The sequence below is a fragment of the Phocoena phocoena genome, chromosome 16 (assembly GCF_963924675.1).
Source record: "Phocoena phocoena chromosome 16, mPhoPho1.1, whole genome shotgun sequence".
NCBI lineage: Eukaryota > Metazoa > Chordata > Mammalia > Artiodactyla > Phocoenidae > Phocoena > Phocoena phocoena.
The window spans coordinates 9,761,198-9,785,485 of NC_089234.1; the positions used below are offsets into that span (position 1 = coordinate 9,761,198).

General features: G+C 38.3%; 1 protein-coding gene across 3 annotated transcripts in view; it reads left to right on the forward strand.

The window, feature by feature from the left end:
- Positions 1-15,356, forward strand: part of ATE1 (arginyltransferase 1) — a 152,320-nt gene extending 136,964 nt beyond the window's left edge. For all 3 annotated transcript variants that reach the window (XM_065894303.1, XM_065894301.1, XM_065894302.1), the window contains exon 12: positions 15,178-15,356. In XM_065894303.1, the coding sequence (XP_065750375.1) occupies positions 15,178-15,356 (179 nt within the window). The remainder of the gene's footprint in view (positions 1-15,177) is intronic.
- Positions 15,357-24,288: the final 8,932 nt, after the last annotated feature.

Below are 24,288 nucleotides of genomic sequence, written 5' to 3' on the forward strand. Positions count from 1 at the left end.
GAATCAGCCTGGCATCCCTGGGATAAACCCAACTGCTAAATTCTGTTTGCCAACATTTTGGAAAGGATTTTTGCATGCATATTCATAAGGGATACTAGTTTGTAGTTTTCTTTTTTGTATTGCCTTTATCTGTTTGGGTTCACTCCTTTTTTACTTTCTGAAAGAGATTGATAAAGTTGGTGTTAATTCTTCTTTAATTGTTTGATAAAGTTCTCCAGTGAAACCATCTGGGTCTGGATGTTTCTTCTTCAGTGATTAATTGCAAATTCAATTTCTTCACTAATCATAGGGTTATTTACATTATCTATTCTGTGTTGGGTAAGTTGTGGCAGTTTTGTGTATTTTGAGGTTGTTACCTAAAAGTTTCCTTTCTTGCTAGGCTGTCTCTTTCCTGGTCCTTTGGTTAGATTGAGAAGGCTTTTCATGGTACTTTTATGTTTTTGGTCTGTATGTTGGTGTTTTAAGTTTCCAGCTTTTCCAGTATGCCATCTGGAATAAAAGGGCAATAAGAAAACACAGGGAGCTCACCACCGTGTCCTTCCTCGGGTCTCAGAGACCCTACTGGGCTCTCGCCTTCTCTCACCTTTCAGTGTCTTCTTACGTTTTATATATGATGCCAAGGGTTTTCAGTTGTACTTAGTGGGACAATAGGGAAAAGTAGGTCTGTTTCATCTTCCTGCAGGTGGAAGCCCTCTTGTCTTTTATTTAATTTTTAAAAAGTCCAAAGAACAATTTTTTACTAGTTAGGAATTGTTTAAACTATCACGTTTGTTTTAGTTGTGCGTTTCTGACTGTGTCTTGAAAAATATTAAACATGTTACAGGTAGTTAATGTGTGGTAAATGGATGATTGAGAAAAATCTGTAACTTTATTGCCTGGTAAAAATTGAACCTGATAAAATCTGATCCAAGTTTTATAAAGGGCTTTTTTTTTTTATCACTCTACTATTACTTCCTATATTAACTTTCAGAGTGGTTATAGCAACCAGTTTTAGGTTTAAAAATTCAGAAAAGAAAATCAAGTTTTAAAAGAGTAGATCTGTGACACTAAGCACAGTTCTGATAGATGAAACTTTAACCGAAAGTGGGATCCAGCTGCTCACCGCTCAAAAGCCAATAAAGAGGCCAGGTTTGTGGAAAGGAAAGTTTGCTTTACTTTGGATGCTGTCAACAGGGTGTGGGGGAGGGCAAGGGCGAGGGCGGACGCCTGTCCAAAGGCCGACTCCCCCTCCCCCGACAATCAGGGGGCAAGAGCTTCTATAGACAGAGGGAGGGGGCTGCGTGCAGAAGCAGCACAGCCAGCTCTGACAGTCATCTTGAAATCGGTCGTCGGTGGTCTGACCAGCGTCATCTCGATTGTTTTAGGTACAGTTAATCTTCAGTTCCAGGGTCGGTTTGTTTCCATTTCTTTGAGGCCAGTTCTCGGAATTGTGGCAGCTTATGTCATGGCTACAGTCTGGTCACCATGCAGTTCACTTCTTCCACCTGGCGGGGGTTTCAGTACCTGTAAGACAGCTCGCAGGATGTGGCTCAGAATGTTATCTGTAGCCCTTGAGGAGGAACGAAAGGTCCTTGACTATGCTTAATGACTAAGCTATTATTATTTGGTCTCCTTTGACTGTTTTCCTTTGTTTCTGCAATATCTCACTTGTCTGATAAAACTTATTCTTTGGCTAAAATTTTTCCACAGACAAAAGTCAGGCCGAGGACATGGGGAGGCAAGGACCATAGGGTCCTGCTCCATTTTAATACCACTGTGACAGTCCGTTACTCCTGAGGTTTCGATGTTCTTAAATGTACTTTTAAGGGACCATCAATTTCTCTCTCTTTTTCTCATCTCTTGTTAATATATTAGCTTTTTAGTCTCCACAGATTCACTTTATCATATAACAAATAAAATTAAATAGAAATCTGCTATCTTCTAATACAAAAATAGTGAATCACAACATTATTGTACTAAGATGTAAGATGACAACTGAGGTTCGTTTTCTCTGTGCTTGTTTGCACTATTATTAAGGCACACCTGAGTGTCACTGTCTCCATTCTGAAGCTTTTAATGGGAGCAGAAATGAAAAGTGGCCATATGAATGTGGCTGTATAGGATTTTTACTGCTACATCCTTGTGGGTGTTTTGTTTGTTTTTTAAAGTAATCCTCTGTCCTGAGCACTATTTTTGAAGCCAAGTGGCAAGAAATTGTTAATGCACCCTTATATTCATACACTGATTTTTTTAAGGTGTCATCTGTGTCTGATTGTATGATGAGGGAATTCTTCATCATTATCTGTAGGCCCCACTTCCAGATACTGATGATCCCCCAGTGTATCCTATCAGAATTTCTTAAAGCTTCCCAAGTGATTCTAACGTGCATCCAAGGTTGAGAACCACTGCACTCGAATTGAGCTTACTGTATTTAATGTGTTTTCTTTGAGAGTCTGCAGTTTCCCCTATTGTTAATATCTTAAATTTTTCTTACTTTTTTTATTAATAGACTTTTTTTTAAAAGCAGTTTTAGGTCTATAGAAAAGTTGAGTCTAAAGTCCAGAGTTCCTATATGCTCTCCAATCCCCCACTCCCAGTTTCCCCTATTATCAACATCTTGCATTAGTATGATACATTGTTATAAATGATAAGCCAACGTTGATCCATTATTATTAACAAAAGTGCATAGTTTACGTTAGGGTTCAGTCTTTGTGGTGTACATTTTATGGATTTTGACGAATGTATAACAACATGTGTCTACCATTACGTTATTTTACAGAATTGTTTCATTGCCCTAAAAATCCCCTGTGCTCCCTCATTCATCTATCCCTCCCCTCCCAATCCCTTGGCAACCACTGATCTCTTTACTGTCTCCATGGTTTTGCCTTTTCCAGGTTGTCATATAGTAGTGGAGTCATATACAGTCTGTAGCCTTTTCAGATTGCCTTCTTTCACTTAGTAATATGCATTTAAGTTTCCTCCGTGTCTTTTCTTTTCTTGATAATTCATTCCTTTCATCACTGAATGATAGTCCATTGTATGGACGTACCACAATTTGTTTATCCATTCACCTACTGAAGGAAATCTTGGCACACATTTGCTTCCACATTTTGCAATTAATGAGTAAAGCTGCTATGAACATTTATTTGCAGGTTTTTGTGTAGACATAAGTTTTCAGCTCCTTTGGTCAAATACCAGGAAGCACAATTGCTGGGTTATATGGTATAAGTATGTTTACCCATTCCTTTTTAATGGTTGCATGCTATGATATGTATCATTTATAATACCTCCCCTCCATTGATGGACATTTAAGTTTTAAATTTTTTAATTTAAATTACAAATAATGCTACAACAGAGTTTATACATCTTTTTGCACACATACTGATATTTATGTAGAATGGACTCCTAGAAGTAGGATTGCTCTGATCAAGATAATGTGCATTTGCCCTTAGCCACACGTAGTATTATCAAGTCTCCTGAGGAAAAATTTTGGCTGGACCTGAGGGTTTGGAGGTCAGACTTAAAAATGGTAATTGAATCCACGGACATGGATGAAATTTCTGAGGGAGAAAATGTAGAGCAAGAAGAAAGAACAACCTAGAACAGAACACTAACTCCCAACATTTAACAGTCAAGTAAAGAATTGCCCTGGAGGTAAGAGAATAACCAGGATAAATGGTGTCAGGAAAGTGGAAGGCAGAGTGGATTTCAAAGAGGAGGAAGTGGTCCTCTGAGTTTATACTTCGCTGAGGGTGGTAAAGACTGCAGTGTTTTTTTCGTGTTCAATGTCAGGGAGACCCTTTGACCTTAGTGAATAGAATGAAGGTGATTGGACCAAGATACACATTGAAATAGCCTGTGGAGTGAGTGGGGAGGTGAGGAAATGGCCGTTAATGTAAATGCTCTTTAAAGGAGAGAAAGAGTAAGGTAACTGGAAGAAAAGGTAGGGGTCACAGAGAGTTTTATTTGTGCCAGATAGCAGAGTCTTCAGCTTTTGTGAAAGTGAGTGGAAAGGAACTAGTAGAGAGAAAGATTCCAGAAAGTTGCAAAAAGCAAAACTTGAATTCGCCACTTGCTGGCAGCTATTTTTGTAGCATTTACACTGTATTAGGTATTATAAAATATCTAATTTATAATTAGATATAATTAGGTATAATTAGATATATATTATAAATGATCTAGAGGCGATTCGAAGTATACCGGAGGATTGCATAGGTTGTGTACAAATACTACAACATTTTATACAAGGAATCTGAGCATCCTCGGATTTTGGTACCTGCTGGGGGTCCTGCAACCAATCCCCCATGGATACTGAGGGATGACTCAGTATGCAGATGGAGCTGAGACCAAGAATGAGGAAGAGGACAGGTTTCTGGATTGAGACCTTTGGCCAAGAAAAGTGAATTTGTGTTTGCCCCTATGGTAACTACTGTAATTTCAACTTTTATTTTACGAGGATTTGAAAATTTCCCCAGGAAATTTTCAAAAGTCTTTGCTGCTTGAAGGTACTTTTAGAAGTCTCTAGCTTAATTCCCTTGGAAGGAATCAAAATCAACCCAATGCCAGATTCACTCTTTGGAAATTAGTATTATAGCTAACTTTTGTTGTATTTGGGAATTCGACTTTGTGACCAGCAACATCATTACCATTTTGGTAATACCTTTCATGAGCTATCAAATATGGTGGAATTTAAAGGTATTGATTTAGATAAAGCTAATTTGTCAAACCAAGTGAACATCATTGATCCTAAAATGAACTGATTCAATGTATTTGATAACTAAAAAAAAATTATTAGCTATTCCTGTACTGACTTACAGTATTACCTTTTGCTTTTCCCTCTTTTCAGAACTCTACTTAAAGATTTTTATTCTTATCTTGATAGCTAAATTTACAGATACTCTGAAGCTGGTAAGGATCTCTAACTTGCCAGAAGAAAAGAAACAATATGAAAATACCTCAGTAGGCTGGGGTGATGAGAATATGTCAGAACAAAATTTAACAGTTGAAAAAAGTACAAATGTAATGCTTGGGTTCCAAACACACACACACAAATAGGAGGGAAGATGGGGCGCTGAAGAACGTAGCTTAGCATTTGTTCATTTTTTTATTTGAAATAATTTCAAATTTACAGAAAAATTGTAATACTAATACAAAGAACTTGTTCATATTCTTCAGCCAGACTCCCCAGTTGCTAATGTATTTCCACATTTGCCTTATCATTTCATCCCTTTTGTTCTGTATTTTTTTCTCAACCATTTGAAGGTAAGTTGTAGATATATTGAGCTATTATCCTTAAATATTTCAGTGTGTATTGCCTGAAAACTGGAACACTTTTGTACGTAATCAGAGTACAGCCATCAAAGCCAGGAAGGTAGCATTGATATATTACTACCATCTAATCCACAGACCCTATTCAGATGCCACAGATTTTTCCAGTGATGTCCTTTATGACACAAAACCACACACACATACTTACAAACCTACTTTCCTTTTACCTTCTTTTCTTTCTGATCCAGAGTTCAGGTTGGGATCATGTGTTGCATTTATTGTCATGTCTCTTTAGCCCCCTTTTCCCTGGAACAGTTCCTTAGTGCACTCCAGGTTTTTCATTACCTTGACATTTTTGAAGAATACAGTCGAGTTACTTTGTTGAAAATCCCTTAATTTGTGTTCATCAAACGTTGCTTCATAACTAGATTCAGGTTATGTAGTTTTGGCAAGAATACCCTGGAAGTGATGCTGAGTTCTTACTGCGACATCTGAGGAGGGGCACACGCTGTCGATTCATCTGACTGCTGGGGACTCACTTCGTAAAGTGAGATATGCAGGTGTCACTGCTGTAAAGTTAATAAGTATTTTGTATATGTTAGTAAGTAAATATTTTGTAGGGAGATACTTTGGGACAATGTAAACACCTTTATCAATTAATTTTTACTTTCATTGATGATTCTTATTTGGATCATTTATTACTGAGATAGCTGGCAAATGATTTTTCTCATTCAATCATTCCTTCTACTTTTCTTAGTTGGTATTCTACTACAAGAAAGAGCCATCCCTTCTCCGTTTGCTTGTTTATGTCAGTGTGGACTCATGAAATCCTAACATTTTGGTCAATGTATTATATAATCGATTACTCTCATTATTTGTTTTGAATGCTCAAATTGTCTCAGACTTGGCCAGCAGGGTCCTTTTCAAGGTGACTCCTGTATTCTTTTGATGCATCTCCAACATTTTTTGCGCATTTACTCCCTGGCACAAAGTATTCCAGGCTCATCTTGTACTTACTTGCCCTGACCCAGCTCTGCATTCAGGCACTTCTCCGAGGAGCTCTAGTTCCTTTTTGTGGAGAGTAATATTTAGCAAACAAGATCTGGGTAATAAGTATGCTCATTGCTACTGGGGTTTCATTGCTTCCAAGCCCTCTCAACAGACAGATCTAGGAAATACACTCACGCACTTATATCTACTTGTGTATTTGTATGTCGATACAGTGTATAAACACCATGAGTTTTCACCTGTACCTCCAATTCTGATCCAACACAGCAGAACTTAGTCTAGTCTTCTCCCTTTCTAGCCCTTCTCTGAGAAATCCAGCTCCCATTTTTCTCAGTATATTTATTTATACGATCAGTTCCTTTGTATGTAAATAATCTCTTGACCACACAAGCCAGGAAGGGCTTAGGCGGCTCTGGACTCGAAGACTGCCTCTTTGGCCCCAGCCCCTGCACACCAGCAGCTGCACGAACCAGCTTCCTTTGTCTTTGAGAAACTCTGTAATGGTAAGTTTTACGTGTTTCAATTTACATTTATTATATTGTTACAAGTTTTTAAGTGTAGCCTTTATTAGGGTAAACATTGGTGGTGAAAAAGGAAGTATTTAAGAGTGTATTTAAGGATCAAAACACATAGAGTAGAAATTTGAAAGAATACAACCCTTATTCATCATCAGGAGGGGTTTGCTATTAGCATTTTACTTAGGTAACCAGTAACCAGCATCTAAGTAGAGTCCTCACAGAGGTGAGCTGAGGCAGGAGGTAGAGTTGGTGTGGTTTTTGTACGCTGTAGACTGTGAGTCTGGCATTATCCTGTTATCCTCTGGTGACCTTTTTACAGGGCTTTGATGCCATAACGTCAGAACTAATCTGGAGTTCTTTCTGGTAAGAATCATCTTGATGGATTAGTTTTATATTATGATTTCTGGGAGTCAAGAGGTTTTTTTAATTACCATCATATCACGAGTTTGACAACATTATGTAGTTTTTTCCCTTTAAAAAGATATTTCCACCAGGACAGTAAGGCAAGAAAATGAAATAAAAGGCATCCAGATTGGAAAGGAAGACATAAAACCATCTTTATTTGCAGATGACATGATCTTGTATATAGAGAATCCTAAAGACTGTACTAAAAACTATCAGAACTAATAAGTGAATTCAGCAAGGTTACTGGATAAAAGATCAACACACAAGACTGTTTTATTTCTGTATACTTGCAATAAGCCATCTAAAAATGAAATTAAGTAAACAATTTTATTTATAATAACATCAAAAAGAATAGAATTGTGGGCTTCCTTGGTGGCACAGTGGTTGAGAGTCTGCCTGCCGATGCAGGGGACACGGGTTCGTGCCCCGGTCCGGGAAGATCCCACATGCGGCGGAGCGGCTGGGCCCGTGAGCCATGGCCTCTGAGCCTACGTGTCCGGAGCCTGTGCTTCGCCACGGGAGAGGCCACAACAGTGAGAGGCCCGTGCACCGCAAAAAAAAAAAAAAAAAAAAAAAGAATAGAATTGTTAGGAACAAATTTAGCAGAGCAGTGAAAATTTTATATTCTGTAAAATACAAAACATTGTTGAAAGAAATTACAGAAGACCTAAATAAATGGGGAAAATTCCATGTTCATGGATCAGAAGACTTAATATTAAGTCTTCAAACTGACCTACAGATTAAATGCAATCCCTATTAAAATAGCAGCTGGCTTCTTTGTAGAAATTGATTGTTGATCCTAAAAGTCACATGAAAATTAAAGGAACCCAGGGCTTCCCTGGTGGCGCAGTGGTTGAGAGTCCGCTTGCCGATGCAGGGGACACGGGTTCGTGCCCCGGTCCGGGAAGATCCCACATGCCGCGGAGCGGCTGGGCCCGTGAGCCATGGCCGCTGAGCCTGCGCGTCCGGGGTCTGTGCTCCGCAACAGGAGAGGCCACAACAGTGAGAGGCCCGTGTACCGCAAAAAAAAAAAAAAAAATTAAAGGAACTCAGAATAGCCAAAACAATCCTTAAAAAGAAGAATAGAGTTAAAGACTATGTGATTCTGGCATATAGTTAGACATATGTATTAGTGGACTAGAATTGGGAGTCCAGTAAGAAACTCATATTATGGTCAATTGATTTTCAAAAATGATACCGAAGACAGTTGAGTGGACGAAAGAATAATCTTTTCAACAAATGGTCCTTGGTCAGCTGGATATCCACGTGCAAAAGAATGAAATTGATTCCGTATTTCACATGATATACAAAAATTAACTCAAAATGGATTGGATCCAAATGTAAGTGCTAAAACCATAAAACCCTTAGGGAACAAAAATAGGAGTAAATCTTCATGACCGTGGACTTGGTGATGGTTCTTAAATATGACACCAAAAGCACAAGCAACAAAAGAAACAAATAATAAATTCGATTTCATCAAAGTTAAAAACTTGTATACTTCCAAAGACATCATCAACAAAGTAAAAAGGCAGGTCATAGAATGGGAGGGTGTATTTGCAAATCATATATCTGATAAGGATCTAATGCCCAGAATATATAAACAACTCTTATAGCTCAATAAAAAGCTCAGTTTAAAAATGGACAAATGATTTGAATAGAAAGAGGATATATGAATGACCAATAAGAACATGAAAAGAAACTTACCATCATTAGCTTTGACCCAGCGCAAATCAAAATCACAGTAAGATGCCACGTCATACCCACTAGGATGGCTGCAATAGGAAAAGCAGATAAAAACAGGTGTTGATGAGGATGTGAAGAAATTGGAACTTTCATACACTGCTGGTAGGAATGTAAAATGGTTCAGCCACTTTGGAAAACGTCTGGCAGTTCTTAGTAGGTTCAACACAGAGTTATCATAGGACCCAGCAATTTCACTTCTAGGTATATATCCAAGAGAAATGAAAACACACAGAAACTTGTACACAAATGTCTGTAACAGCATTATTTATAGTAGTTTAAAAGTAAATAACCCATATGTCCATCAGCTGCTGAATGGATAAATAAAAATTGATACACTAGTTCCCCCTTAAGCCTCAGGGGATATGTTCTAAGACTTCCAGTGGATGCCCGAAACCATGGATATACTGAACCCTATATACTATGTTTTTTCCTATATACATACCTATGATAAAGTTTAATTTACGAATTAGGCACAGTAAGAGAATATCCGAATTGCCAACATTACTACCCTTGCACTTGGAGCCATTATTGAGTAAAGTAAGGGTTGCTTGAACACAAGCACTGTGATACTATGACAGTTGACTTGATAACCAAGATGGCTACCAAATGGCTAACAGGTGGGATGCACTGGACAAAGGGGATGATCCGAGGGATGGGATGGGGTGGTGCGAGATTTCATCACACTACTCAAAGGAGTGCACCCTTTAAAACTGATGAATTATTTCTGGAATTTTCCATTTAATATTTTCGGACTGTGGTTGACCACAGGTAATTGAAAGCGAGGAAAGCAAAACTGCGGATAAGACGGGGGGAACTGCTGTGTATCCCTACAACAGTATATGATTTGGCAGTAAAAAGGGCTGAAGTGCTGACGCCTGCTATAGTGTGGATGAGCCTCGAAAACACTGTGCTAAATAAATCAGTCACAAAAGATCACATATTGTCTGGTTCTGTAGAGAGGTTGGTATTGCTTAGGGCTAAGGAAGTTCGGAGCAGTGGGGCGTGACCGCTGATAGGTATGGGGTTTCCTTCTGGGTTGCTGAAAATGCTCTAAAATGGATTGTTGTGATGGTCACACACCTCTGTGACTACACTGAAAACCATAGGTTCGTACACTCTAAACGGGTGAATTGTATGGTGTGAGAATTGTTGCTGTAAAGCTGTTGTTGCATATTCTTTCAGAAATAAGCTAAGTTTAGATTTGTTTTCTTAGTTTTCATTTTTACTAAAAACATATTCTGAGTGAAATGACTAGCCAACAGTATTCCTTACAGAATATGAAAATGTGTAATTCTCCCTGAGGGATTTCCAAATCGATTTTTGAGTCTCCCACCAAATGGGCTTGAAGACCTCACTGATTGAGCTCAGTTAATTTCTGTCATAACTGCTGTGTATTCCCTTGCCTTGCCCTTTGCTTTCCCATACTAAAAAGCTTCCTCTCAAATTCTCTCCACCTTCCCCATACACTCCCCCATGGCAATTAAAACATTTGTTAATACCTCTTGTCACTTTACAGTGTTCTAAATCATGTTTGGCTTTGAACTTGCCAGAGTTGAGTTCGGTTTCATAGTTGGGTTCCATCATGTATTTATTTGTTCAAATTTTCAAATTCCATTATATCCCCATTTTGCCCAATGATACTTAGCTTCGTTAATGTTACCGAGTCTACCATTTATACAGCTACCTTTATGAGAAACTGTATGTGTAACAAGTATGTAACTTGTTTTTATGTTTATGTTTTCATGTTCTTGCAATGCTGTAACAATAAATAATGAAGTTAAGAAAACAGACTGTTTCATCAGTTTCTGGAAAGCCTAGAAGTTACAGAGTCTCTTTAAGAATAACGAATGAGTTAAATCCCCGTAAGAAGGAGAGGTAAAGCTTTGATCCCTAGGTTTTTTCCTTTGAAAGCACCCGTGATGTACAGTTCACCTCCTGTGAATAAAGAGCTGGGGGAAATCAAGCAGTTGCTGCCCACCAGAGTTTTCCTTGAAGATTAAAACATCACAGAGTTGACAGCATATTTGTATCACTAGAGATCAAATGCTCACCTCAGAAAAGGGTTTGCAGGATTGCCTTTGGTTTTTATTTTATGAAATTAAATTGTGATATGTTAGAGAAAGGAAAGATGGAAGAAGTTCTTGTTGGCAGACATTTTTAAGACATCTCAAAATGAGCTGGCATTTTCCCTCAGATGAGATGACAAATGGCCTTTAATCTCAAAATGGCTTTATTTTTCTAGTATCTTCAAGATCCCCTCAAGAAGAGGCCTGTTGTGCTGTATGGGTTTAGCTGTGTAGCTTTTTGTCTACAAATGCTGATAACATGTATCAGGCAAGCAACACACATGATTACAGGAGGGTTTTGTGAGGATATTTGCTTTTTTTTTAAACTTTAGTAAATAAATCAACTAATTTTCAGTGTTTTAAGTGTCTGGTAGAACTTTTCTTGTTTAGGTTTTAAATTTAAATTTTAATACTAATTATATAGATTCTACTAAGAATTAGAATCTGCCTTCATTGCAGATGAAATTGATGGTTATAGAACTGCAGACCGCTAACCCCAGAAAACACAGTTGTAGTCTGTATAACGATAGTCAGTGGTTTCTGAAGTTGACGCAATACCCATCGAAAGGGTAATTGACTTGATTTTCTGGCCGGAATGTAAGATGTGGCTAGAATGTAATCCAAAAGACGCTATATTTAAATCTTTAGATGCATCTTATGGAATTGTTAAACTCTGAGAACGTGGATGGACATTTGGGGAGGCAAGGGGGAGAGGGGTCGGAGAGAGGATTGTGTGTGCGGGCCGACATCACTATTTCTGTATTATTTGAGTTCTTAAAAAAGCATTACTTTTATGGTTTAAAAAGATATAAAATAAGAAATGAATGTGCATTTTATTGAGTATTCAGTAATTTCATTGATGACTATTTCCTAGAAAATGTTAAGGTTAGTTCAAGTTATTGAAATATCAAGTTTTAAACATTTTACAGTGTATCTTTTCTTTGTTTCTCTTACACTCTGTCTTGTTGATCTGTTTCCTTTTTCAAAAGTACTGGTGGTTTTAGATTGATACTTTGGCACCTTTGGGTAGGCAGAATTCTAAGTTTACATTCCAAATTTGAGCTGCAATTTCAGTGTTTTTAGGTAGGGAAAGATATGCTTGATTGCTACTTTTTATCTCTGTGATGTTTCAGTGCCTTTTTTTTTTTACAGTCAAAGTGTGATAATGGTAAAATTTAAGAAATGGGGGCAATTAAGAAAACTAATTTGTATTTTAATAAATTTATTAAAAGTTTTAATTAAGTCTCAGTATTTTGGTGAAATGGTGATAGAATGTCAGGAACACAGCATTTGGAATCTTAAACAAACAACAGCAGTAACAGTAACTACAGTGCCATGAACTTCCGAAGTATTTGAGCACTGAGACCAAATATATTTGCGTCTCCCATGACTTGGATGTATTAACATTGAAGGGAATGAGGAGAGGATTTTACAATTCATTATTACCACTTTTTGTGGTAATTACATGTGATGTTAAAAAATCAACAGCTGGTTGATACCTACTTTTTGAGTATATTAAGCATTTGACTACTTCAATCCAGAACAAAGGCCTCAAAAGTATTTGGAGTAAAAAGAACTATTGAACTTGATTGCTTTCTTTGCTATAAGGTTCTCTAAAAATGCTATAAATTAATTTAGAAGTTTTATGAAAATTAGATACATAAGTTAAACAGTAGACTCAGCAGCGTCACAAGCCAGTGTGTGTTTCAGTGGTTGAATCTTAAAGCTTTTCCTGTAATCTTAATAAATAGAAATGAAGTATATTTTTTGACAAATGAAACAATACAAAATTTCCTACTCTCTAAGAGGAGTGCACTCTAAAATAGTTGAGGTAAATTATACATAATGGTGGGTTTTTCCTAATCTTCTGTTTTTATTTTTATATGTCATACTAGAAAAGAATAAAAATTAGAGGGTGGCATTTCATTCTAGATAAAATAAGATAATGGCATATCAAATCTTAAGTTTTTATTTGTTAGAGTGTTCCATTCATTTGAATTTAAAAGGATGTCTGTCCTAAACTATTTTAGGATAAAGGTTTAAACTGTGAAACAACATTCTGTGTAGTTAAATATAGACATGCTTTAAAATGCCATTTTAAAAAGTCAGGGTTTTAGATTTAGCCGGTTTTGTGCAATTTTGCCACTGTCCTTGCTTCTCTCCTTTGTTCTTCTTACTGATCTTTACTAGTTTTCTATTTGTATGAGTTTCTAAGCATAATTGAATCTAACCTTTTCCTCCTAGTAGCATTTATAAGCAGGTGATGGAGATTTCTGTGTTGCAATCCATGTGCTTTAAACTGTCTGAAACCGACAGCAGGAACCAGGTCCCTGCCTTTTCCTTTGCTTGTCATTTACCCTGGTAAGGGATGTGGTAACCTAGTAAATGTCAAATATTTAGTTGTTTTAAAGTATGTGCATTTTCTGCTTCAGTTGGATAAAGTAATTTGTAAGAAACAACACATATTTTGAAGTCCAACCAGGTACACCAAAGCCACTTGAAATATTTACAACAGAGAACATTTAATTCACGGAATTGGTGATAACAGGCAGTGGTATTGCTGAGAGCCAGGAGCACAGAGATGTGACCCAGAGAGTAGCAACAGCAGGAAAGCACTGCCACCCCTGGGCTGAAGAGAAAAGGGGCTCAGGGTCCAGGGAGGGCAACCAATAGAAGCTGGCTAGTTCTAGGCAAAGGGAACAGTTAGAGATAAGTACTGTTAACAGGTTAATGTACGTTTGTCCAGATCCTTTTCTATGCATATACTAGGCTTTTAACACTGAACCTATTTTTTTTTTCACTTAACAATCTATTTTCCTTTGTCTTTTTAATAGCTGTATAACATTTTACTGTATGGATATACCTTAACATGTTTATTAACCAGTTCTCCATTCATGGACATTTATGTTGCTTCCAGTTTTTTTAGTATTACAGAGAGTATTGCTGTAAATATCCTTACACACATATATAAACACTGGTGTGTTTGTTTTTCTAGGACAGTGGTTCTCAATCCACCTCTTAGGCTTAAGAAAATACTGATGCTCAGGTTCCACTGAGACAAGTTTTAAATCAGGATCTCTGGGAATAGGATCCAGGCCTTGGTATTTTTAAAAAAACTCTTCGGATGATTCTCATATTTAGTCAGCTGTGCGCTGATTCTGAGAACTGGTCTTGCTGAGTCAATGATTTAAAAAAAAAAACATTTTAGTAGATCTGTTAACATTGTTTTCTGTGTTAGTTAGGATTAGAGCAACTGCCAACAATAGAAACCTAAAATAATTTGTCTTGAGGTAGTTTTTTTCTGTTTTATGTAGAATTCTAGACAGAGGCAGTCCAGGGCTGGAATGGCCGTTTTGTTCCACGAAGTTCTCAGGTACCCAGGTTCCTTCTAGCTTTTGTTTTTGCTGAACCGAGAGAAAGCTGCAAGACAGAGGTTAGAGCTCCTACTGTGATATTTATGCTCTAAGCGGCAGAATGAAGGAAGGGCTGAAAAAGGAAGGAGGCAAAGACCCTGGGCCAGCTGTCCTACAAAACCCTTTACTTGTACCCTGTTGGCCAGAACTTGGTCACAGGACCACACCCGGCTGCAAGGCAGGCTGGGAAACAGTATGCCCTGCTAAAAACCAGGAGTTCTTGTATGTGGAAGAAAGGAGAGCCGATAGTGGCCGTCTCCAAGAAAGCTGCAAGCATCTGCCCTCCTGCCTGTGTAGCACGAGTGCCCATCGCCCCAACCTGGCCAGTTCAAGTCAGCCCAGACTGCTGAGTCAACAGAAAGCCTCACTGCAGGGACGGAAACTTCACACAGTGAATGTTGGCTCTGGGAGAGGCAAAATAAATTTAAATCAGACTCAGGAAAGATGCTGGAGAGCTGTAAACTTCGTCGTGTAAGAGAAAATAATAAGGACGTTGAAGGCCATTTGAAAAATTGCATGCAATTCCTTGTCTCTCTCACTGATGTTTCAGCTCTCTTTGTGGAGGGAATTTACTGTCTTTCAGCAAGGCATTTGTTATTTATTAACATACTCAAGTTAGTCTTAATACTGCACAGCCTCATTTGAACATACTGCTCAGAGAAGGCATCTTAATACATAGTACATAATTTTTATACTTCAGTTAAGCATTCTTAAATTAGGAAATGAAAAGTGGTTTGATAGGTGCTGTTTTTAATCCATATTTTATTGTTAATGCAGTGGATGAAGATCGCAGTAAGGAACCTGACCGCCTGCAGGTGTTTTACAAGAAGACCATAATGCCTTACGGTGTGTATAAGAAGCAGCAGAGAGACCCGAGCGAGGAGGCCGCCGTGCTGCAGTACGCGAGGCTGGTGGGGCAGACGTGCTCCGAGCGGATGCTGCTCTTCAGAAACTGAGTCAGCTCAGTCACCTCTCTGCCCGGGCACTCCTGCCAGCGTTGTGCTGCTGACGTGTGCCGCGGTGCAAGTTCCTCACCCGGGGGGAGCTCTGTAACCGTCCGCAGATTAGACTTTTTAATTTTGATGGCTATATAGCTTTTCTAAAATATTTTGTGGCAGTGTATTTGTGAGAATCTCATGGTTAATATAAAGATTTTTTAAATGTGTTATGACCGAGACTCATAATTGGGGTTCATCATTTCGGAAGTCTGTTTTATGAACAAGAGACGGTAAACTTCTCTTGTTAATATTAAAACAAACTGTTTCCTCAGAGCCATTTAAAACGTTAGTTTATGCTGAGAGACCTTAGGTGTGGGGAAGAAGTGGGAATTCTGTGTCATCGCTTAGAAAATGTCTTCTCAAGGCAACAAAGCTGAGCTGTTACTCAGTGTTCAGTGTTACATGACTGCCGAGTGTTATATTATGTAGTTTAATAGAAAACTTGAAAAAAAGGAAATAGTACAAACTTCCGAAAAAGGATGTTTGTTGTGTTAACATCGGATGTCTCTTTACCCAGGACAGTCCTATTCGTGTCTGCTGTCTTGGCACAGTTATTTTTCCTAGAATAATTCTTACTCGTGCTCCCTTTTACTCTCCAAAAGATCCCAGTTTGGACAATAAAATATGTGATTACCGTAGCTATATATTATACTGTCGAAACTGGGATACTTTGCGTTATTTCTCAGATCTAAGAAGTGCCGTTTTTTTTAGAAAGTTGTTGGCTCCTGCCTTGACCTCAGCCCCATCAAAGGTAAATATAGACTAATTTTTATTTCCTTAGAACTCAGGACACTTGTTTTTGGTTATTGATTAAAAATTAGTTTCTATCTGACTACTTTTATAGCTGTGCCACGCGTTGCATGTAAGTGAAGTAGGAATCATCTTGACCTCTGTTCTGGGGCAGGAGGCGAAAGCACCCGGTTCTTGTCCTTTGATTTGGGGGCCAGAGAGGAGACACTACACTTCCTAGTCTGCAGCAGAAGCGGGTCCTTCTTTCCCTCTCCCTTCTCTTAGTTGGTCCTTCACTCATTCAGCAGATGTCCCTTGTCCCCCACTTTCAAGGTGGCAGGCACTGTGCCAGGAGGTGGGAGGGGGGCAGGCGAGTCGCGCTGTGCCGGAGGTGGGGGGGGGGGGGACAGAGGAGGCTTACTCTCCTGTGCTCTTTCTCAGCTGACCACCACCTGTTGCCACCTGCTTGGCCGCTGAGTCCTTTTCAATTCTCATTTTGCCCATATTTTCATTTTCTGTCGATTTATCTTTTAAAAAACCGTGTTATAAAACTTAGTGGCTTGAATCCCACTACCGATTTTTAAACTTTTAAATTCACTGAGTTTAGGTATAAAACATTAGAAAATAATTTCAGCTAGCTGGAATAAAAGGAAGGATCTTAAAACAATGGTTTTGAAAATCAGATGTCTAGAAGTTCAACATCCAAATAAATTGTATTTATTCATTCAGAGAGAGAGAGTGTGTGTATGTGTGTAGCACCTACCATGAGCAGGTACTTAGCTAGCTGGGGATAGAGTAGTGATGGCATGGATTTTGCATTCTCTGGAATTTTGTCCTTCAAAATAGTCTCCCAAGAGCATTTGATAGACTCTTATTTAGAACTGCCTTCAGAATCTGTAGAACATATAAGAAAATATTTCCCTCTAAAGTGAAGATAGCTTAATTTTTTAATGATTTACGAAAATGATACTTTAAGCAGCTAAACATTAAGCAAAGCATAAATAAGAAAGTAAGAATGACCTGAAGTCCTATTGAGTTGAAAGAAATTTCAAAACAGGACTTCAGAAGCGTTGTGAGTAATCTCAGTATTATTAAAATAAGTAGGGTGGGTCCATACCTGGTACCCTTGGCATTGGAATGTCCAGGTTGATGTCATCAGGTGCGTTACACCAACTTTCATCTTAGTGTGTAGAGTGGAATTCATTAAGATCACAACTCAAGTATCAGATGAAGAGAAAGCTTGGCTCTTACTTCTTACCACAACTCTGGTGTTTTCCTGCAGAGTTCAGTTTAGGATTCCTTCAGAGGAAAAGGATTAAGCCCCCTATTTGGAGCTGTGGTGCTCTCCCTGTGCGTGGCTTTCTAGGTTGGCTCCGTTGAAGCTCCAGAGAGAGGTGGGGACGGAGATTCTTCTACTCAGTTGCTATTTTCGTGTGTTGTTTTTCTGAGAGTAGACAGTGTGTTGATCCTCATGAACAAGGTGTCTTCAAAAGACGGTTATTTGTTCTTTTGAGCCCTGCTGAGTGAATGTTGATAGTGGGCTAGAAAAGGACAGTCAAGGAAAGTGACTTGGCTCGGTCAGGTGACAAGCAGTCTAGCTGAGAAATCTGATTTTACATTAACGGCTTTCATCTAAAGAAGGATGCATGAGAACCTTTCAAAGATAGTTTATATCTTTTCAAGGCTGGAAGCTTTGCATTTACAATCTTAGTGCTGCAGTCCCTTTCTGATTAATTAAGGTAAATTTATACCTGCCTCCCTGTCTTGGGAGCAAAAATGTAATAAAGATTCCCCATGCTGTCATCTTTATTTAAATTATTTCAGTTCTGTGAGATTTTTGTTATCTTATTTTTTTTTAAATGTAATCTGAGCACTTTCTTTATATTCTGAAAGATAGAGGCTATTACCAGATGAATATATTATTCATTTGATTAAAATTATTTAGATAAGAAGTTATTACTGTTTACGTTTGCTTTCAGATATTAGCTTATTCTAATTTTTATCCATTTTTCAAAATATCAGTTGTATATGATTTCTTATGTTTTGGAATTTATTATGTAAATGAATCTTTTCAGATTTCCGGACAGTATATGGTTTCACTTGGTAAAGCTTTATATTATTTCAGTAGAATAAAGATGAGAAAGATGATGATCAGCTACTTAAAACGTATCTACTGTTGCTCACTTTAGAGAAGGAAGTGAAGTGGGAACAATTGGGAAGTGTTTGAATTAGGCTCTGGTTACTCAAATGTGGATTATTTTCCAGAAGAAAACCAGTGACTGTAAGACAAAACACGTTTGGTTTTTGCATGTGATAGTTTTTGCTCTTGTATGTGCTTTTTGAACAGTCCATTTGATAAAGCTTGAATGGAAAAAATAAAACTCCCTGTCTGCAGCGGCTGTTGGTGGTCATTACTTAAAGGCCGACGTGTCCATCTTTCGAATTCTTGGCACATTTCACCTGCAGTGAGTATGCAGGAAGCCGAGGTCGCCACTGGCTACGTGAATGACAGTGTTTAATTTGCAGTAATTGGAATCCCAGATCACTTAGTTACCTAAATCAAAGCATGATGGATTTCTTTCTCAGGAATAAATAAAAGTAAAGTATTACCTTTGGGTAAAAGAATGTCTATTCCCTAATTTTTCACAAGATAAATCAGGGAATAGACATTCTTTTACCCAGAGGGACTCGAAATAATATTTAAGTAGCAAACTCAAGTATGAATTTCTCTTAAAAAGTTTAGTTTTCAGAGAAATTTTCATAAATACCTCACAAAGCAAAGCGTGCTTTCATCCTTCGCAAGAGCCCACAGCATATTTCTAGAATACATTTTAAAGTGTTTTGTCTTTTTACAGTTCAGGGGACCCTGGTGGGTTTATGATAAAATGAATCCTGTTTCCCAAGTGATCTGAATATTACTTATAAATCCCACTGATATTTTTTCCAGAATGGAAATAGCTTTATTATTTTTCTTATTTGAAATAGATAGTGTTCGCCAGAAGACATTTAGACAGTATAGAAAAGTATACCAGAGAAAATAAAAGTCACTTACAATCCTGTCACTATTACTACTGTCATTCACATTTTGGTGTGTGTCCTTTCAGACTTTTTTCTACTTACATTTATGTATATGTTTTATTTTGAAATAAATGTGAAATCACGCCATGTATATTGTTTCATAATTTTTTCGTCTATTCTTTTGAACATCTTAATTTACTGTGAAAATGAAAATAGATTGGAAGAATAATCATTTAAGTGGCTGTATAATATTCCACTGTGTCTATACTCTTTTGAGACAGGAGGTTTAAGACTTTAGTCCCATCTTATGGATGACAGGAGTTGTAATTGATCGGCATTAATTGTTTTTCTCCGTTCTTTGTAACACTTGGCAACACTGTTCTTATTCCTCATTGCCTGATTCCCTTTGCCTTTCACTGGACAATAGGAATTTTCTCCTTACTTGAAGTTTCAGAAAATGTGTGGCTTTTAAAACTTAGTACCCCTCCTCTCATTGTCCCTCAAGTAAATATTTTCTGGGAGACCTACGCTATTGTTTTTAGTTTGCACACCTCTAAAATTTCCAGTTAGAAAATGTCTTAGTTAAAAGCTTAAAGTTATTTAAAACCAGTTAAGGTTCTGATTCCTTGATTCTTTGTAGAACAGAGGTCTTTAAAATGCGTACCTGGAAAGGGTGGATAACCATACCACTGTTTTTAATTTAGCTCAGTTTTTTACGTTTAAAAGCATGTTGGCTGTTGAAGATTTAATTCTAAGTATAACTGCATTTTTCATATCCAGTTAGTGTCAAGTTGGTGTCTTCAATCCAGTCCTATCCAGAAAATATTTTCCAATTAACTGTTGCAGTTAGACCAAAAATTAAAGTTGCTGAATATGTTTTGCATGCCAAACTTTTATTCTTTTAGACTCCAGAGTAGCTTGCAGATTTGTATAGCCTGGTTTCCTCGTCACATCTCTTCACCTGCAATATGAAGAAGCAATTCCAAATAGAAGTGCTGTTTTTTTTTTTTAAAACAAAACAAAACAAAAAAACCCTAGCATAGCACATCTTAATGTTATGTGGCACTTGTGATTTTTAATAGTTAATTACCTGTTAATATGACACTCAAAAGTAAATGTTTCAGCCACCTTGGAGGAAGAGAAAGATATCCCTCACTTGCCTGGCAGGTATAAAGCAGACTGTTAGCAACGACCACAAATATCTTTGTTTCTTTCATCGTTACAATTTTATCGAAGTCAGTATGCAGAAAGTGGTTTTAAAACGTTTATTTATCATTTATACGTTGCCAGCTAGAGCGATTTATACCAGAACGGTATAAATGTTGTGTTCCCAACTTGCATGATTCAGCTCTGTGATTTTGGATCACACTTCCCCCTGAACCTTAATTCTTCATGCTTTTGTCAGTCTCTGCCAGGGTCTTAAAATCATTTAACATAGGCCTTTTTTTTTTTTTTTAATTAGCATTAAATGAGAACTCATGAATACTTCATGAAGTCCAATTCATCACTCTGTTAATTCGGTATTCAATGAGTCTGAATAGCATCTCTCAACTAATGGAGCTTTTTGATCATGAAACAAGAAAAACAGCATTTTAGGCTTGTGGATTCAGTGCTTAAGGCTCTTGGCTCAGTTGTATGTGGACAGTTGTATGCATTTTTCCAGCTCAGTTTAAAATATTGAGAGATGGCCAGATTGTAAGTTGGAAGCTAACCGTTACTGATGTTATTTTATTGACCATTAAAGCAAAGATTGTGTGTGTGTGCGCGCGCGCGTGTGTGTGTATATTTATGTATATATATTGGGTCGGCCAAAAAGTTCGGGTTTTTCCGTAATAACACACAGTGAGAGAGAGTGTACTTAATTAAAGCATGCTGGTGATAGTATGATTTATTCTCAGTTTTCATTCAAAGGGTCAATTTGATAAAGGGTTTGGATATGTAAGACTGTTGTAGGGACTCCCCTGGTGGTCCGGTGGTTAAGACTTCGCCTTCCAATGCATGGGGTACGGGTTCGATCCCTGGTCGGGGAGCTAAGATCCCACATGCCTCAGGGCCAAAAAAACAAAACATAAAACAGAAGCAGTATTGTAACAGATTCAATAAAGACTTAAAAAATGGTCCACATCAAAAAAATCTTTAAAAAAAAATAGACTGTTGTAGAAGTCATACAAACTGATAAAGCTGTTCTGTCCAATAACAGCCTGTAGCCACATGTGTCTATTTAATTAATTAAAATTAAAATTTAGTCCCTCAGCCTCACTAGCCACATTTCAAATGCCCAACAGCCACATGTGGCCCCAAATGCCGTGTCGTATTAGTTTCCTGGGGCTTCTGTAACAGGTTACCACAACCTGGATGTCTTGAAACAACAAGAATTTATTTGCACGCAGTTTTGTAAGCTAAAGTCCCAAATCAAGGTTTGGCAGGACCATGCTCCCTCTGATGGATCCAGGGAGAATCTTTCCTTGCCCCTTCCAGCAATCCTGGGTGTTTTTGGCTGGCAGCTGCGTCCCAGTTTCTGGTGGTTCTGCTTTCGTGTTCACGTGGTCATCTTCCCTCTGTGTTTGTTTCTCGGTGTCTTCTCATCTTTTAGGACTCAGTCATATTGGATTTAGGGCCCACCCTAACCCAGTATGACCCCATCTTAATACATCTGCAAAGACCCTGACTCCAAATGAGGTCACATGCACAGGCACTGGGGTTAGGACTTCAACATAGCTTTTGGGTGGGAGGACACAATTCAACCCAGAGGAGCTGCCATGTTGGACAGTGCTGCAGTAAGGCGATGTTTAAAACTATGTCATGATTTGATAATTTTTTAAGGTTTCTATATGGCAAAACACCATGGAACTACTACAGCAAAACGTTTGGGGCAACTTATTTGGACACTTTCTGGTTTCTCTTAATTTCCATTGTGCCATCTATTCCATCTTTGATTTACATGCATCTATCTATGCATATGTATGAATTTGTGGTATCTCATCACCCTGGGGCTGTGTCAGTTTCCTAAGTTACCTGCCATGTCATGATTTAAACTATGTACAGAGATAGTGTTTCTTCAAGAACAATTTGAATGGAAGATTAATTTAGAAATGTACAGGATTCCTGCTATTTTATTATTTCCATTTTTATATTGCATCTTTCTCATTGTTCTAGTTACATGTTAATTTTGATCAAATAGAAAAAAATCTATAAATTTGTCAAAGTCTGAATCTATAGCGATAAAAGGATCTAAATGCATCCCCCAAAAGCAGTCCACCAAAAAATTATGCAGTGACTAACTTTGCAAAAGGAAAGTGGGAAAAATAAATGCTCATCATATCATCTCTCTTATACCGTTTAATCTACAGCTGGTGGTTACCTCACGTGCATAAGTGGACTCAGAAGACAGATTAGATTGGTTTACAGCTCTGCTTTTTAAAGATTTTTTTATTCCTTTATTATTATATATTTAAGGGTAATTTGGCTAGCCTACTTCTAGCCAAAACTGTGTTGTCAATGTTCTCAACATGAAGCTCTTCAGGAGTTTCAGTAGACGCATGTTACTTAGATACGGAGAAGTTAGTTTGGAGGCACTTCACCAAAACCGCTTGCAGACCCCCGTGAGCAGAGCTGCCGGTGGTGGGAGATCAAAGGAGCCTCCGAGGTCGGTCACTGGCCACTGGGAGCTCCACACAGTGTGAGGGATGATGTCTACAGAAATGAAGAATTACTGTCTCTAGTCTCGCTGGTTTTCTGCCTATTCTTGAGAGCCACCGTGGTTTACCTAATACTATTCCATACGCTGATTTATTAAGAAGGCCAGAAGAACATCTGTGCATGGCCAAGCTGCACCTACGACAGCTGGTGGTTCGTGCTTGAGGTCATTAACATCTGATAATGTCACCAAAGATTCTGTTGGGAAAGTTTGGAAATAAAGGAACCAAGTCTAGAGAAAAAAAATCCCGAGAACAGTTTGAGCGTATTATAACGAGTGCTTTATTCATTTCTGTTAGCCTTTACTGCCTCCGTTAAGCTATGGAAACTGTTACGTGTCAGCATTATCGGTGAGTGATGATGAGTCGTGGGCCTTGCTTATCTGCAGGTTGCTTATCTAGCCACTTCCCCATCTGGAACATACATGGAGAATCAAAATGTAAGGGTTAAAAACAAAAAAAGGAAAGAAAACTTGCCTCTTAGCAGCTAAAATGGGCTTGAATCCAGGTGCTAAAGTTCATGCCTTACTCCTAGGAAAGCCACTTGGGCCGTGTGGTATAAGGAGAAGAAAATTTTGGTGCTAAAGTAAAAGGATAAAGCAATCTGGAAATGACATGTGAATGGAAGGAGCCACATCATCTTGCTGTATGTGCGGCCAACATTCAGCACAGCCCCCACGGACAAGGGAGACTGGGCGTGAGGAAGGAAGGTGGACCCGGGGTGGGGAGGTGCTGATACCAGACCTAGAGCAACCTTCCGACCACAGTCCACTAGCGACTGGATCCTTTTATAAGCCTAAAAAAAATAGTGCAGGGAACCTGGACTCTACAGGCAAGCCGGCTCAAGTCCCAGGATCACGTACTAATTGTGTGACCTTGGGCAAAGCCCTGAGGTCAGCAGAGCTCAGCCCCATCAGGAGCGTGAATTGGGGCCTGTGTAGAAGCCTAAGCACACTGCCTCTCTGCCCCACTGTTCTTCAGCCCATCACACCTTGCCCAAAGCAGATGTCACCAAAAAGAAAGGTAATAGAAATAAAGTTTTAACAAAATCTTAAAAAAAAAGAGTAAACCCTACTGATCCAAGGCAGGAGACCCTAAACATCTCACCAGACCCTGGGCGCACAGAGCTTCAGGCCGGCTGTAGTTGACATTGGTAATGGCGGTGCTGAATTTGTCAAGGAATTGGTCAAAAGACATTCATTATACTCTAATATAGGAAAATGTAGAATCCATTTAAAATATTGCTCTTCAAAATTGTCTTAAAGCAATAAAAGAGATTCTATTCCCGGGTAAATTACAGTTATCTGCCAGATTCACGATATTGGAACAGGTCTTCAAGACCGTGGACTTAGAATCCATTTACAATTAGCCTGTTCAAGGGATAACTCTGCTGTTAGGGAGTGAAAACTTTCTAATGGCTGCCTTTCTCTAATAGAATGTGGATCAAC